The 18099-nt window shown below is 44.8% G+C and overlaps 1 protein-coding gene across 2 annotated transcripts in view; it reads right to left on the bottom strand.

The window, feature by feature from the left end:
* The window catches only part of RanBP3 (ran-binding protein 3), a 198080-nt gene that overhangs the window by 39806 nt on the left and 140175 nt on the right, over positions 1-18099 (bottom strand). For both annotated transcript variants that reach the window (XM_075875757.1, XM_037431941.2), the window contains 4 exons: positions 13287-13346; positions 11720-11815; positions 10918-10962; positions 9496-9588 (listed from right to left, as the gene is read on the bottom strand). In XM_075875757.1, the coding sequence (XP_075731872.1) occupies positions 9496-9588; positions 10918-10962; positions 11720-11815; positions 13287-13346 (294 nt within the window). The remainder of the gene's footprint in view (positions 1-9495; positions 9589-10917; positions 10963-11719; positions 11816-13286; positions 13347-18099) is intronic.

Genomic DNA, 18099 nt, shown 5'->3' with positions numbered 1-18099 from the left:
GACTCTCAGTAAGTGGAAACTGAAGGGTCCGGAAAAATATGTTCCATTTAACAGGAGTTTCGTTTACCGAGATGTGAACATGGGTGCAGAATACAAGCCCGAAACCAAGCATTGCAGAAGCTATAGTTCCGTTTAACAGATTTCCGTTTACTGAGAGTCTACTGTATAAGGTTTAGCAGTTTGTCAATACACTTGCTCGGAAAAAAAATTGTGTCTTGCGTTGTCACGAAGTAGCAGCGCAGTTGCTTCTGATGGACTACAATATACAAAACTTATCATGAGTCGATGTTATACGAACGGTTTCCCCTGCCACCGTGAATGTTATGACGCGCGACTGACCGCTGCACGCGAGCAGTGCAACGCAGCTTGCACGTGACAGGAAGGCCTGTTCACACTTGGCCTCGAAAATGCGGTAAAACTTATCGGAGTTTCCCTTGCTACGTCGCCTAAGCAGCGTGAGTAAAGAAACCATGGCATGGTTTTGTTCATTTAAAGAGGTTTTGTGAGAGATAGAGAAGGCAGAAAGGTTAGTAAGACCATCATGAACATTTTCAGCAATGACCCCAATAAAGTTCTTGTTCATGTTAAGCTTTAGCTTGTTTTGGTTCAAGCGAACAAATTTGCCTGCTCTTTACCAATTCGTATAATCAAGATTTTACTGTCTCACTTGGTTTTTCAATCCTTTGAAACTTCCTTTATATCATAAGTTTTGTTTTTTTGCGCGAAGCCGGCATCACATGCACTCTTGCAAGTGTCCAGACACATGATTGCAAGCACGCACACCAACACGCATCTATGCATGCGCACACAATGCAAGGCCAGCCCGACACAGAGATCTGTTTCGGAACATATCGCCACATTTTGACACATTTGTGCTGTTTGCATATGGTTAGAAGCCCGAGGACGAGGGCACATGCATTTGCAAGCGTATGTGTGGCTCAGGCTTAAAGCTCCACTTAATGTTCTTAAGGGGGGAGGCTACCATCGGATACCAACTTTTTTGTTTATTGAGATATCTTAATGAAATTTTCAGGATAGACTTATAGCAAAAGCATTAGAACTACAAAATTTCATCAAGTTATGTTCACTGGTTTTCAAGTTACAGCAGAGTATCAGGGTAGTGCACATGGTTCTCTTATTCCAGGCCTGGAGAACTTTCAAAAGGTGCTGGAACTGTGAAATTAACTATGATGATTCCCAGATTGATACTCCAGGGGGTAACAGAGCCCTTTTTTAGGGGCGAAGCTCCTTAGGGCGTGGGCTGTGCGTCCCCTGTAGCCTGTATGTAGCCACCTCTAGTTTAGTTCTTGCAGTGTTCACTAGATGGCGGTACCGTCCCCTGTATGTAGCCACCTCTAGTTTAGTTCTTGCAGTGTTCACTAGATGGCGGTACCGTCTCCTGTATGTAGCCACCTCTCGTTTAGTTCTTGTAGTGTTTACTAGATGGTGGTACTTGTAGCTGATGATGAAAAGATGCAAGATGTTATAAACTAGAAAGCGGTACTTGTAGTTGATGAAAGACGCGAGATCTTATAAAATAGGAATGATGTCACATATGGCGCGTGTCATTGGTTGAAGGCAATCGTTCGATTTAGTGCGGCGACGTACGCTAGGGGGAGCGATGTAATAAAATCGAGTGGGCAAAATGTACAGAGGATTCATGGTTTACCAGGTTTACCTCCGGAGCTTCGCCCACTCATCATCATTCACTTCGTGGATATGGCGGAATTTTTGAATTTCCTTGCTGAAAAGTTTTAACAGACCATCAAACTTTGTGTTCGTGATTAGAATATTATCAATCAAATTTTGATTAAATATAATAAATAACACACACAATATATTGAAAAAATGGGCTTGTCACCCCCTCAGAAATTTATTCATGTACATAATAAAAAAAGACTTATGGAAATCCAATGAGTGGTTCCAGAGATATGGCTGGAATAAGCAGCCTCACTAGCCAAAAAAGTCATTTTGAGAAAACAACGTTTGAAAGTTTTGAGCACATAGGCAGTTCTAAAATGAACCTGCAGCGTAACTGGAGGTGTCCTTTGGCACTCTCTTTCTTTGCCGCCTTTCCATCTTCTCTAGGGATCGCTTCTTAGCCTTTTTCAAGCGCAGAGAATCTTTCTCGGCTGCCCGTTGAATGGCCAGGTGTTAGCCCCACTGATGAAGCTAGCTCTTGGGCGGCCCTGTAGCAGCCAGCATTGTATCTTAGCACTGCATCATGCAGTGCTGTCTCCACAGCAATCAGTGACGCATGCTGCTCTTTGGGCATGAGGGACCACAGCACAGAGTGAAAGGACTCTGATGCATTCTGCGTCTTTGCTCCCAGGCAGCGTTGCAGAAGAGAAGCCTGTGAGAGCCTCTCATAAATGGGTAGAAGTGCATCTGCAACATAGCGTGGCAGCTTGTACGAATGCTTCGGAGGTGGAACACCGGTAATCTTGCTGGCATTGTGACGACACCAGGAGTCTGCACCCTCTGGGCACAAGTCGTGGTGCGGCTCCTCATCCGTCGACGTCACATGGTGGTACGATGCCATCACTGCCCGCCGCATTGCAGCCACATCATCAGAATTGTTCCGTAGGCCCCAGCCATAATAATCTGTCAACTTGTCGATGAGGGCCTTTGTCAGCCTGCCCTTCCCTCCCAAAGCCTTGTCACTTTTCTGCACAAGGTTGCGAAGTGCAGTCCCCATCCTCTTCTGAACGTGGTTCAGGCATTCCACTTTTGAAATGGGGACCAGTCCATAAACATTTTCTTGTACAAGGGCAGAGAAGGTGGCACTATCTCCATCAGACACGAGCGTTAAGTAACGGAGATTGTGCTTCGACAGCGAGCGTGAAAAGAGGATGATAGCTGCCTCAACCTCCATTCTCCCTGATTTAGAGTCGGTGTTTTTCTGGCACACATGATTCTCCAGCCAGCATGCATAGTCTGCGTCTCCAGGCTTTGGCCCTACTTGGCAACCAAGGCACTGATTAGACAGAACAACGGCGTCCAAGATAAGGCCCGTATGGTATTCGATAATTGCCCCGACTCCAATATGGGATGTGTGCCCACGCTTGTGCCATGTTCCATCATAACAAACTGTTATATCGCTGGTGAAATATTGATCCATTTCTTTGTAAGTGGCTTTTACAGCAGAAGCAGATTCTGCATAGAAATTTTCTATGCATTGTGTCTGCGGTTTCCTGAATTTTTTCAGGTGCTTCTGAAAAGTCTTGTGATGGAGGCCACGATGGGACGTGTTCATCGCTGCCCAAAAGTCGTTGAGAGCTGTTTGTCCCTTGCCTATTTGTTTTGTTGCCATAATGGCTCTTACATTCACATCAAAGGCCTTTGTGTCATCCTGACGAGATGAACTCCATGAGCTTGAAACTACTCCACAATGCAAGCATACTAGCTCAAGCTTTGCAGCAAGTCCAAGTTGGGTGCCTCCTCGTACCTTCATCCCAATCGCGGTGCACCGGTGGCACGGGGTCCGAGATAGCAGGTCGTCTAGGGCATCCATTTGCACAAGGAAAAATTTTTCGCCTTCACTTGTAGCGGTGGCAGCTTCATGATGGCGCTCCATTGCCTGAAATTTCCTCTCCGTCGCTGGCATAGCGCCAAGTTCTCTTTGCACAGCAGCGCGTTGTTGATCCGCCGCCTCTTTCTCCTCGCACGTCAGGAAACTTGTTCGCAAATGCACAGTTGACGACCCGATCGCACTCGAGGCCGATGAAAGAGAAGATGCGGAAGCCACTGTCGATGAGCACGAGACACCAGGCGCACTTGTAACGACAAATTCTTGCACCGGCGGAGCAGGAGTCCCGTTGCTAGGCGCGTCGATGCGACCACTCTCTTGCGTAGATGAAGCAGAAGCTGCCCCACAGGTACCGTCGGCGCGATCACCGTCGGCGCACGTGCGAGCGGAGAGTCTCGCCGCGCGGACAAGCTTCATAGCTCGCTTCCTTGCACCGAACGATTGTAGTGTCTTCTTTTTCGTTGGGCGCATCGTGAGCGAACACAACGGTCTCGTATAGACGGTTGAAAATCGTTTCGAAGACAGTTGAAACGTGGAGAGTATGCGAACGGCTGCAACGATACACGGAAGCGAGCGGAACACAAAGACGCCGGACGGAGGAGCAGCAGACGAGCGGCCGCATCGGCCGCATTATGCGCAAGAGCGCTACGTCATCGCGCGCAGCAGCCAATGGCAGTCGCGGGCTCCCCCGCGTCCTTGGGGAGCGCGCGCTTCGCCCAATCCCAGCTGCGCGCCTCAGCCGCGGGAAACTTGAAAGCTCTTGCGAGCCCTCCAATCATGAGCGGCTCGCTCCTCTCCTGCGCTGCCGCCGGCGATGCAGGTGGCGGGGAAAGAAAGAGCAAGAATTCACAAACAAAACAACACCAAAATGGCGGCGCTCCGTCGAGCGGTCGAGAAACTGCGATCACGCCAAGTTGGGGTATTTTGAGCGCTCGCGCGCCGCTCGAGGGCCGCCGCGGCATGTTCTAAACTTTATTTCAAATGGTTTCGCGACGAATTAGACGTTGATATTTACAGAAAAGGTAGTTTATGACACATACTGCCCGAATATATGGTTTGCCAAAATCGACTTTTTCGCGATTTTTCGGTTTTCAAAGGCCGCGTCCCCCCTTAAGGGGGGATGCTACACCTTCCAAAAACTCTTTTATTTTTGCGAGTACCTCAGTCAAATTTGGAGAGCCTATGTAGATTTTACTGCTGATTTCAAAAATCTAATTCTTTTTTTGCTGTGACAATTAGTTTTAAAGATATAATGAACTGCGACTTTTTCAATTAAGGCCTAATTAGCTAATTAACTGTAACTTGGATATTGATGTGCAACCTATAGAACCAATTCGGTATGTTCACAGTGTGCAATAAAGTATAAATCATTGTTCTGGGCTATTTCGAAGCAAAGTTGTGGGATGTTGAATATGACATGAAAAATTTCCCCATCTACACTTGAAACAAAAGATCCATTTAGAGAATTTTCTCCAAAAATTATTACAATAAAACTTACTTTACGACACATCCCCTGCATTTATCTTCGAAACAAAAAAGAAATCGTAATGATAACCCAGATAGAACAAGAGATATTGCTCCGGCATAATGGGAAGCACATGAAAATTGTCGTTTTGAGAAATCGAGAAAAAACGTGGGCACACATTTTTATTGCAGAAGATGCAACAAGACAACCTCAAAACGCACCAGAAGCATAGTCTGAATGCATTCTGTGCTCATGCCTCCTCTTCACTAGCTTCCGGAGTTCCAATGAGGCTGTTCTTTTCTTGTTGGAGACAATGCTGCGACGGTGGTCTTTTTCTCTCGCTCTCCTGGCACCAGTACTTGTCGCATTCATGTCCATTTCACCTAAGATTGCCGTTGCAGAATTCAAATTGCCCGTGTTGAAGCGCAGCACTGCTTCTGCAACAGCTGCTTCAACAGCGAACAGGGACGCATGGTGCTCCTTGGGGGCCAAACTCCAGATTACCGAATGTAGGCTCTCGTTGGAGTTCTGCGTTTTGCCGCGTTCGCACCTCTGAAGCAGGGCTCTTTCCGAAAGCCGGGTATAAACCGGTAGTAATGCCTCTGCCACGTCTTTCGGTAGATTGTAGGCATGCCTGGGGTCGGGCTCACCCTTTGCTTTTGCGGCATTGTGCCGACACCATGAAGTTTCAGCAGCTGGGTACAGACTGTGGTCCGAGCATTCATCAGTGGAGGTGACGTGGCGGTATGTGGCCATCACAGCCTTTTGCATCTCGCCCACGTCACCTTCATGCGATTTCAGAGCCCGGCCATAATATGTGCTCAGCCTGGTGATCAGCTCACCTGTGAGCCTGCCTTTCCCACCAAGGCCTCTTTTCCCATCGCACTTTTGTTTCTGCACCAGGTTTCTCAATGCGGTGCCCATCCGTTTCTGTACATGATTAATACAGTCTTCCTTCTGCACGTCAATGTAACCATACACCTTGGCGTCTTGTATGGCGCAAAATGTCCTAGAGTCTCCATCAGACAGCATAGTTGTGTAGCGCAGGCCATGGCGTTCAAGCGACCTCTGAAATAGAATTAGAGCCGCCTCCACTTCCATTTGCCCCGCTTTGCTGTTGGTATTTTTTTGGCATTTGTGGTTAGCCTTCCATTCTTGATAGCCCTCACTACTAGGCTTTGGGCCCATCTCGCAGCCTAGGCAAAAGTTGGAAAGAACGACGTAGTCCAACACGTAGCCACTAAATAATTCGATAACTGTGCCCACGCCGATGTGGGAAGAATGGCCTCGCGTCTTCCACGTGCCGTCGTAGCTAACGGCAATATTGCCCCGGTGGCCGAAGCACAAGTCATCATAAATTGTTCTAACCTTTTCCGCACATTCGCTCATAGCGGACTCAGCCGCTCGCGTTGCAGCGGGTGCCAGCGTGTTCTTCAAATGCCGCTGAAACGTCTTGTGGTGCATACCGCGATGTGAGATGCCCATTGTTGCGAAAATATCGTTCATTTTCGTTTGGCCGTTGCCGGTAGCCACCATCGCCCTCGAAGCGAGAAGATTTACTTCAAACGGATTGCACGTTTTCGTGCCGTTCGCGCGGGGCGAAGTCCATTCATTCGCGATCTCGCCGCACCTTTCACACTGCACTAGCACTTTCACGGCAAGTCCGTAGTCCCGATCCCCTCTGACGATCGTAGCCGGTCCGTGGCAGGCTTTGCAACACAAGGCACCCATTATCGCGTTTAGGATATCTAGATGCATAAGCAGATAAGGAGCAGCGTGGTCCGAGTCCTGTGCGGTTGCCTCGCTACAACTCGCGGTGAAAAAGTCAATTTTCCGTGCAGTTGCTGGCGCCGATGAAAGCCGGTCGAGCGTCGCTTTCTCCCGGGCATGATTTTCTTCAACTTCGGCGTTTGTCACCACCTTGGTGTCGATTCGTAGTCGTCCGGAGTTCGCTTCACCGTCATCGTCGTCGGAGGCAACGCGCTCGGTCGCACCATCGCTGAACGGCCGCGGAGCGTCGACACATCGTTCGTCGGAGTCAACCAAGGGCTCTGATGACTTCGTAGACTTTCTCCCACGACCTTTGCGTTTCCTGCGACCAAATGCGTGCACGGTCCGATACTTTTTTGCGTTTCCAGGCATGGCGATACGATCAGAAGCTTCAGAGTGCTCTGCCGATTTCGAGGCGTCACAGCGGTAACCCTTTGAAAATGGCGTCGGGTCGCGTATGCAGGCGCAAGCCGCGAGCTTCCAGCCAACCGGAAAGCGCCATTTCAGTCACGTGCGCCGTTTAGCCAATGGCAGTGAGCGCGGCTCTTCGTCTTTGAGGCCCCGTTTTTCGAGCCGGGGAAACGCTCAATGTTGCTTACTGAATAAAAAAAAACAGCTGAAAACGCGTTCTTTCAAACAAGACCAAAATGGCGCCGATCGAGCGCGTAGTTCCCGCGTATCGTAGAGCCGAAACCTGCGCTATTCGCCCTCAATTTAAAGGGCAGGACGCCCGTTTTCGGTTTTTTAAAGTTGAATAACGATAAAAGTTGATGGTATTCGGCTATGAAATTTTGTAAATAGGTGCGCAATGATGTCGGGAACGCGAAAAGAAGGTCCGCGAAAACTCGATTTTTTGGCTGATTTTCGGTCCGGAAGTGCCGCGTCCCCCCTTAAAATAGTTTCAAGTTTCTAAAATCATAATATAATATGAAATTTATTACTTTCCTTAAAGATGCTATGTAGGGCAGCGTGAATATTTGAACTTTCAAACATTTTAACAGCAGTGTTTGCTATTCAATTCAATTTACACTGGTGTTACGGCCAAAAGTAAGCTGAAGGGAATTCGTTCGAGGCTACAGTAGCGTGAGAGTGAAAAAGGTGGTAATAAAAGCAAGTGCACTTTGAGACATGGCATTCGTTTCGTGTCCTGCGTAAAAGGGGTGGTATACGAGACGCCCTTTTCGTGCGAACACGTTTACGTGGGCCAATCAGGGCGATGCCTCAATATCCGTCTACGCGAGCACCACAGCTTATTGCAACGTATGCCATCGTCCCACTTGGCATTACATTGCCGTCAGTGTGGCTGTACTCCCCTGCTTGAACAAACATCTGTGCTCTTACGTCACAGGGAGCCACTAACCCGAGAAACAGTTGATGCCTGCATCATCCAAAAACATGACGCTAAATGCATGAGTCAACCTTCTGTATTCCTTCACGATAGGGAATTTTCATTCCTAATGAGCATTTTTTCTTAGTTTCACCGAGATAAGCCTGCACAGTTAATGTATTTTTCGTTAATAGGGTTTTTTCGAGGAGTTGTAAGTTTTTCTAAGGTTTCTTCATTTCAGTTACGCATGCGCGTTTACCTCCTTGTTTTCTTAAATGTTTCTTGTTTTTGTATGATATTGGTAGTACTATATCTGTAAAAGAAGAAGGTGTGAGATGCCTGCGATTTAAGTTCATGTATATTCATGTGTGTTTAGAAATAAACGTGGTTTGAAGTTAGCGCTTATGTTGTCTACGTTTCTTTCTTTTCTCTCCGTTTTTTGGCGCTAAAATATCGAAGTCATTCATCTTTACCAACCCACCCAACTCGCCGCACTCATCTCACTGGAATTTTACTATTCAAACTTCCATCCCAGACAACGATGTAATAGACAAATAGGTATAAGAGACAGCAGTGTGCCTACACTGAAACAGGGGTTGATAAGAAAACGCATATGTGGCTCCCTGCTTATTAGAGACACCTCTTATAAGAGACAAGAACTGCTCCCAGTGCATGTCTCCCATAAAGTGGTTTGACTGTAACAGTTTACAAAAATAGAAAATAAATAAATGGTGAAAAATCTTGTGCAGTGTGCTTGGTCTAGCGTTGTGGGACACCGACGGACGAAACTGCAAGCCCCTTCCACCAGTGCTCTGAGCAGTCGCTGCGCAACAAGCTGCACGACGAGCTTGGCTGGCTGATCCACTTCTGCTGCGTAAAATGTCCATCCGCTGTTCTGAGTCGTCAGCGGGTGATGGTATTCAGTGCTTGCAACAAAGCACATTGCAGTTTTTTCGTTTGTTCTTGCATGTCCACTGGCATATTGTCCTTGCATGTGAAGTTCAAATTCTCCTCGTGCATCGTGGCACCTTGGTCGGAGCTGGGCCTAGCCACAACTTCAAGAAGTACGCTAGATTTCGGTGTGCGTGGCAGCGGTGCAGTGTTGTGAAGTACATACGTCATGCTCTATCATGAGTAAAAATATTCGCTTCACAATGATCTTTCTTGAAAACCCAGGAATAAGACGAATTTTTCAGCAACTAAGAAGCCTTTCTTTTTGAGAAATCCGTACTGATTTCCTAGTGGTTTGGTGCCAGAAATGAATGGCAGTCGTTTTTCTCTTTCTTAACCCTTCGCCACCATAGAGGTTTCCGCAGAACTCATTTACAGCACTCAGGCTTTTTTTGCATTCTGAATTTTTTCATTTGCACAGATCTAATGGTAAGTACGGAACCCACAACTCACCCGACGTCTGCTTCAGCTTCTCAGCCTGGAAAGCAAGGGCTGACGGCCGGAGCACTATCCGGCTCCCGGATGATGACACTGCGCAGGCATTGTCTGCAACAAATGAAATGCCATCACTGTAAAAAAATGGAACACAAGCCTTGCAGGGATGTACGTGTGCTTCTTTTAACTTTTTGTCTCGTGCAGGCTGTTTCACGTTCAGTATGTACCAAACTGGCCTACAAAAGAAATGTGTTGCAAGGATGTTAAAACTTCACTGCATTCTACGCCCATACAGCCAAGGTCCACAATGGTACCAGAATTCATTTAAGAGAAAATTTAGAATAGAATCACATCAGAGGTTTAACGAGCCAAAACCACGACATAATGAGACGCGCCGTTGTGGAGGGCCCCTGAAATTTCGACCACCTGGGTGTTCTTTAACGTGCACTGACATCACGCAGCAAGTCGCCTTCATCGAAGTGTGACTGGCGCAGCCAGAATCGAGCGTGCGACCTTCAGGTCAAGGTCAGTAACTAGGCACCATAACCGCTGACCAACAGGGTAGACTTGGGACACGAGTACAGATTCAGCCCAGTACTACAACAACCTTGCACGCTACTGCACTGACAAAGGCAGCTGACCCCTTAACCTGCTCCTCACAAAATAGGGAACGTCACCTCGAAAAGACACGGGGCTAACTCGACTGCGAGCTCTGGCAGTTGTCAAAATTCGCATTCCGCCATCTTGTCCAGTTGCCGTTTAGGCAGGCTGGTGTTCCGTAACTAGAACACAAATTCGCGAAACATCGAAAGCATGGCCCACGTGAAGAGACAAGACGGCATTAACATTTTGCTCAAGACGTCTTAGCTCTCGCCAGTCTCTTTTTCAAGTGTTTTGCATATTCTTTTATATGTCACACAAATTCAAGCTGCAGTCATGCCCATATAAGCAGTGTTTCAGCAGATCCCGGCAATATTTTCATCCCTGTTATTCAAAAGCAGGACGCAGGCTGCTGTGAGGCCAGTTGTAGGTTTTAAGCGTTCTACACTTTACAAGGTATTTTTTTGTAGAATGGTTGACAGGCGGGCTCATTGCTATATACATATTCATAATAAAATATTGGGAGCACAAATTAATGGGATGCAAAGAAGGAGACAAACGAGCAAAGTTTGTGCACTCGTTTGTCTCCTCCTTTGCGTCCCATTAGTTTGCACTCCCAATATTTTATTATGAAGGTATTGTTTGTTGAACATAAGGTGTATCTTATGACGTAAAGATTAGGCACTGCAATTGCCAACACAAGTGGTTTTCAAAGAATTGAGTAGTCAGCAATTATCGAAATCTGATTCTGTCTTTCTGTCCACTATAAAGTGGTGCCCCTTAAGTCGTTTCCGCAAAATCCTCCCCCCACCACTCCCCTAATTTTTCTGGGTTACTCACCTGCGCCAAGAACTAAGGTGGGTGGAGCAACAATGGGCTTTGACTCTGCAAGGAGAGATAGACAACAAATGTAACAACTGTTCAGTTGATGCAGAGCAAACGTAACGAATACCGCTCTCCATTTTTTTTAAGATAAAGCTCCGATTCAGGGCCATCTCCAACTTCTCTCTCTAAAGCTACATCTAACACCGACGTGCTCACATGATGTTACAGCTGCACCATTTCGAATATTTCTGTTGCCTCTAATAGAAAAACTTTCATTTGAGAAGTGACTGCATTGTGACTTACCAAACCAGAAATTTACAAATTTATATTTCGAAAGCTATGAACCCTATGCAGATATTACAGTTTCATGAACAGTATCTCTTGGTGCATCTTAGGCTGAGAAACGAGATTTTCTCAGTTCACAGCTTAGGCAAAGTCACTATGATGTTTACATGGGCTTCACAAATGTCCTTCTCACAAATAAGCAGCCATTTTTAAGGCTTCTGTTAAAGTAATTTGCCTGATTAGCAGAGTCTTTTATTGGAATGAGAAGTTAAACAAAAATATTTATTCAGTTTCAGATTATTTGGGCCAGACATAAAACAAATTAGAATGCTTTTATGCCTGCGGGAGCTTTCCTCCTCACAAACCGAGTGGCATATTTCAGAGGTGAATTATTACAATTTTTTTAAATGGAAGATTTAGGCGCACTTTACAGAACTGCAATGTCTTGCAACTGTTTCATTTCATTTAATTTCTTGCATACCAGAAGAGGGTTATGCCTCTATTACTAAAAAACAAGTGCTCACTCCCTTACCTTTGTTTTCTGTACTGTCTGCTACGCTCCTCGTCGGTGTGGTTGTTTTGATGGCGAATGGATTTTGCTGGATCCGAGACAGCCCCAGCATGCCGGCTGTTGTAGGGACAGATGACAAAAAAACATGGCCAGGGGAGGCAGTTGTAAAGAAAAGTTTTATTTTAGAGATCGAGTACCCCGGACCAGGCTTCAGGGAACTCGTCAAAGCTGTGTTTTCTCATTTCCAAACGATGCTTTATTTTTGCCAAACCGTTGGCTAAAGAGCCACCCAGATGTGGCAGCCATTTGGATACCGAACAACAATGTTCATAGCTCGTGCGTACACCCCTCGCCAGATGTTTGACTATGCCTTATACAGACTCATTAACTTGACCAATCTGGCACCAAAGGGATAGGTTCAAATTAAGTGAGAGGTAGAACAATACGAAAACATATAGTTGAAACATTTCAGAGGATTTGTCTCAAGAATTCTCTAATTAGGTCCACACTTATGATGAATTCATCTCATTTAACCAAACCAACTCATTCACTTGACCAACCTGGCACCAATGAGACAGGTTGATGTTAGGTGAGATGTAGAACGGAACAAAAGCATACAGTTGAAAAATTCGACAAAATGTGCGCCTCAAAAATTCTCGAATCAAGTCCACACTCACGATGAATTCATCACCTTTTTCAAAATTAAAGTATGAACTACGGTGGAAATCTAACATGCCGTACATTCAAGGCACTACACGTTGTTCTCTGTAAGGTTCATAACAAGTTTTTATATTTGTCAAATGATCCTCGGACAATCCTTATCAGGAAGCAAAGAAACGCGCAAATGCTCAGACTAAGCACTTTGCCAGTGTGTCTTGTGGCTGGCACATATTATTCTCGAGAATGACAAGAACATGAGATTCAATTTGTTGCCATTGAATTAAAGCGTAACCACCATTGCACCGAAAGCAGTGCATCACTTTCACACTATGCTCGTTATGTCACCATTCGTGGTTACCATCTTGCAATAGCCATAGAGACGGCAAGGCTGCTGCAAATGCACTATTAGATGTGGTTTGATACGAGACTGCAATCACTGTAGCAATTTTTCGATAAACTTATTTTCTTTTTGATGAAAAAGTGCTCGTAAGGTTTAGGTACGTACTAGTCATTGTAAGCTGCCGCATCTACCACGCTGAGTTAGCTATCTTTCCGGGTCAAGCCAAAAAAAAAACAAGCGTCTTCAACAGGAGATTAACTTTGTCTAAAGCACTGACCGTACTATGAGTGCCACCAAGAAAAACCTTTTGCTGCTCTACATGCCCAATTAACGATAATATTACAAGACACGCCGTCGCGGACAGGTGGCCAGTATATTTTGATTACAGGGTGTAGTTAACGTGTGAAAGTTAAATAAGAAAAAAAAAAAAGCAGTGTCGCATTTCACCTCCATGGAAACACAGCAGCCTTAGGTGGGATGCAACCCCTACCCTTCTAGGTTGGCAGCACAACATGATAGCTGCCGAACAAGCGCGGCGCAGTACCACTTTAATGGACAAACCCATATCCAACTTCAAGGAGTTCTCACCTCCGGACGACAAACAGGAACTGGAGACAAGTCCAGCGTCTCCGTTGCCTGGACTGCCACCTGAGAAAGGCAAGGCGTGCCACCGAAAAAAGAAAAAAAAAAAATTCAGTCAAGCACAACTGCATTTTGAGCAGTCACCAACACAGCTTCACGACTCACTTTGACAAATCAAAGCCCGTAATATGCAGTAGCCTGTAACACTTCGGCTTATATCTAGAAAATTGGCCTCATGAAAATATTTCACGAAGCCAAGAGTCTAGGTAGAAGCTGAAACAAATCAGCTCATTAACTGTGGGAGGGGTACTATATAAAGAAAAAAAGGAAGTGACTGAGTTAGTGGCACATCTACCTGCTTGTAAAAAAACGAAATTAGGTTTTCGATATCAGATGCCTGTAGCCTGACAAGTGGTCGCTGCGATATGTGCTCACTGCATCTGCGCACTATTATGCTTGTATTTCATTGCTACCTTTGCAACAAATCGGTTGCTAGTAGCGCCTGTCTGTCTTCCGTCTCTCACATGTGCACGTTTCTTGCAGCAATAGAATTGCCATGTTCTGTGACACCATGTGGTTTTGCATTTGGGTGATGTAATGAAATCTTGACTAACTGCAATTAAAATCTTTGCATCTCAACACAACAAAACCACTGGCCACGTTGAGGGCCTTTAACAAGCAAAATGGACACAGCAAGCACTACAAAATTTTTTTTTCTTGTAAAAAATGGAGCCTCTTAAATTCTCAATGCCTTTTTTTTTAATAAACAATGCTATCCTTAAAAAAGCAGTTCCAGTTACTCATACGTGAAAGAAGAGTTAACACATGTGCAGTCCCTGCGCGATCAACTGATGTTTGTATTAATTGGGCTTTTCTTGACGTCTAAATACACTGAACAATAACAATAAAAAAATGGCAAAGAACTTGTACAACATATGAGGCTGCACTCTTAAGCATCTTTCTCAGTTAATAAAACTGCCATGAAAGAATACTCATTTTTCTAAACGACTCTGCCGCTGACTATCTGCTGCACCAAATCGTATAGTCTTCTTCTTTGATTTCGTTGCATTTCCCGACTTTGGCATAATGTGCAGATGTAAGAACAACCAGACTGCGCTGTTTTCTCGCGCCTTGCTTTTGATACTATAAATATGTGCCAACTTGCTCGACTTTTCATCCATTTAACAAATGTCAGACAACAACAAGAAATCTCAGACAACAAGGAATCTACTAGCCTCTTCAGGTAACACTGCTTTGAAAAACTTTCAAGGCAGCTTGTCTTCGCATATATTTGGCATTTGTGTGTGCTACAGCAGCCAAGCTTTAACTAGAGCGTGATCATACGCATTTGCAAAATACTTATGTGCCAGCGAATGTAGAAGGGTACAGACGTTTTCACTAAACACTACCATACAAAGCCACCAGTTAACGAGCCAAGGAAAGTGTGAAGGGCAATACTTGTAGCTTTACGCTGAAGTGTAGCAGTTATCTGTAACTGTACGAAAAAAAAAGAAATATAGTTGACCCAATCCCTGTTACGAGTGTCTGTTATTGAGGCTCACACCTCAGCATTTGTGGGGTGTTGGGTATTCCTTAGGTTATCTTTGCACTTCTTCCCACTGCTGGACACGATGTCGGGGATCATGTAGAAAAAAAGAGTAAGGTTGACATCTGCTCCGTGAGATGCCGCAATGGCCTCAGTCGCTTACAAGGAAACGGCCTGCTGTTTCAGTGAACCCATACAATTACTTTTATTATTTAAACTGTCAGTTAATTGGACATCATTTCATGCAAACTATCACGATAACAAGTATCTTAGAGAGTTCAACTTGAACCAGAACCACAGATTTCATAGTAGCTTTATTCTAGAGAAGATGCTTTTCGGAAAGCCAGAATAAAGCGATGCACCTGAAGTGCTTGAAAAAGAGACAGGAGTGTCACTAATAAACAAATTGCAGCTCACTGGAGCCAAGCACACGGCCTCCACATTACGCAGACAAATGCACTACCAACTGTGCTATGGCAGGAGCCGCTCCCTCATCCACTTTTACGGGTATTCATATACAGTGCTCACATGCTGAAAGCTGACAATTCAGGAGAATGTAATACACACACTTTCATTTCCACCGTCTTCAGTTCTTGTTTTGTCAGCACAAATTCTACATAAATCAACATTAGAGCCAGAATGGCCCTTAGAAGCCAGATTTGTATTGACGCGATGAGGTGTTTAATGCCATGTTTCAATTCAGGAGCACTGTATGTTTAATCTTAGCAGGGTTTTGCCAGCACTGCTCATACCCATTGTAGCAAACATGAATAAGATTTTATTTATGAATACTGATGCATAGTATGAATTTACTTCAGGAACTGGGCAGCCAACTACTAAATGCAGGCATGCCATCCAAAGACATCAGACCTGCCTGTTTGGCACAGGTAACAGATTTACCATACAGCCATCAAGCTGTATTTAGCACAACATTCTCTACAAGATCCAGCCATTTTTTACGACAGCAGAGAGAAATGGGGCATTATTAACAGAGGTTAACCAATAGAGACCAGCATGATGACCTAGTTGAGCTGCAATAGACGAAGAATAGAGCTGGAGAGAAAACAGACAAATGCACATGTGTGTGCTCTAGCCCACGTTTCGCAATGCATACATCAATAAGCGCAAAATGAGCGAGGCGGAAAGCAAGGCCATAGAAAGACAAATAAAATGTCGTCCACGACCGTTCCCGTGGTAGAAAAAGTGCAGAAGCTGTAGGACAATACTGTAGCAACTGAAGAAGAACAAAGCATGTGTTGAGAAAAAGAGAAAGAAGAGGCTGAAAGAACAGTGGCAGTCAGTCATCGAGTGTGGGATCGAGCTAACAAAAGTGAAACCTCTGCCTTCGCAAATATCATTACTTTCAGTGGAAGTAGCCAGTGCTACTTCTGATAAAGGGACATTTTAAGCAGGTGATGGCTATTTGAATCTAGGCAATACACTGCTCACTGGTGAAGCCCAACGGGACATCTTGCTTGGTCCCTACAACCTTAATTCAAGCTTTGTTTTTTTTTTCAATATTACGTGTCTGTCCATGCCTCATATTGCACCAAGATAGCTTACAAAGTCTGGAAGGCAGAAAAATTTCTCATGTCAAAGTGTTTTGTTTTGCTTAATGGACCACAAAAATAGACCTAAACAAAAGGTAATGTTGATGAAAAGCATGAAAGCATGCACATTTTTATGCAAATTTTCATACACTTTGCTTTATTCACATCTACATTACAATTAATCCTTAGGAAGTACACTTGATGTCTTTTACACTTTCCTTGGCTTTGTTATCTGTTAGTTTTCACTAAGGTTATATCAAACAAAGAAATGAGTTCCCTAAGTTGCATTGATTCACCAAAGAAATTATGTGGTTCACTTCCTGCATGCTCATGCAAGATATTAAAAAAAAGATTATAGTGGCATTGCACAGCTGCACTCAGAAATGCTTGCCATTCCAGGTGAATGTATGCATATCCTTTCCAGACGGTGAAAAGCAGTTCCCCGCTTCGCTCATTTAGTATGCCCAATCCTTGATATAAATCTGCCCAACTTTTAAACTGCATACAGAGGGCTATGCCGGTGATCCTATAGCTTGATGCGAACTGATGTATTGTGTCTAGTGACTTACAGATGCCTCGGCTTTCAAACTAAGACGAGAATCAACTTAAATTATTGCGTTTTTCTAGTGTTTCGGTGATTACTCCTAGTATCTAAATGTAAACGGCCTCCACCTTGGGGAAACACATGTCAGTGTATGCTAGCTATTTGCAGTTGCCACACCTGCCATCGTTTGGGCACATGACAATACTGAAAGTTAGTATTATTAGTGGCTACACTAGTGAAAGTTAGTATTATTAGTGGCTATACTAGTAAGAACTATATTGGGAGCTTGTTGGGCATGTCATTTTTGTTATATGTGAGGAGTTTCCGGAAAATAGCGCAGGTCACATTATCAGAATTTATAATGTAGTCTGCAAGGTTTTTGAAGGCTTTCCCAAAAAGCAAGGTGAGAAGCAATTTGAGAATAGTTAATTAAATACTGTGAGGCTTGGATGCCCTCTACACACGAGAAGTGTCAGCAGCTTAGTAAAGAACACATACTAGACAAGTGGTTAACTAACCAGGTTGCAACATTTGATAGCAAATATACAAAGTTACAGTGACTGCAATGCAACCATACGTAGCATTTGAAGATTTTATGACTCAAGCTTATCAGCAGTGAAACTCTTCAAACAGAGCAGTTGAGCATACTTTCCATAGTATCAAGAGAGAGACCTGTATGTGATCAATGAGGCGCGCGTCAAGTGTAACGACGGAGGGGCCTCAATGCAAACACATCAAGGCAATTTCCTGCATTGAAGCTAATGATGAAGGCGAGTCCTGCCTGTTGTATCTCTGATGTTGTTTTGAATAAGATTTGCACAAGATTCAGCCGCACAGGCCAACAGCTCCATGCTCCGAATGTCAAGTACTATTGTAGCATGAAAGCAACACGCCAAAGCAAGCTCTAAAACTTGTCAGTTAAATAGTGGGGCCAAAAATCACCCTGACGCACCCAGGATTAATTCAGAAGCTGGCAAGACTGCTCTTTCACGACATATCAGTCATCTGATCCACGCTCGATGAAAACGACCGTCAAAAACACTCGGCTCACGTTACAAGCTCTGATCGCGACGGTGGCGCAAAAATCTATTCTTTTTCTCCAACAAGTGTCTTACACACGGCACATTCACCGTCTCATTTCCGATGCCTGCGCTAAAGAACAAACTCAGTGCAATACTA

This window comes from Rhipicephalus microplus, chromosome 10 (genome assembly GCF_043290135.1).
Source record: "Rhipicephalus microplus isolate Deutch F79 chromosome 10, USDA_Rmic, whole genome shotgun sequence".
In the NCBI taxonomy this organism is placed as follows: Eukaryota; Metazoa; Arthropoda; class Arachnida; order Ixodida; family Ixodidae; genus Rhipicephalus; species Rhipicephalus microplus.
Note: the sequence above shows the minus strand (reverse complement) of the source record. Positions and strands in the feature narration are given on the sequence as shown.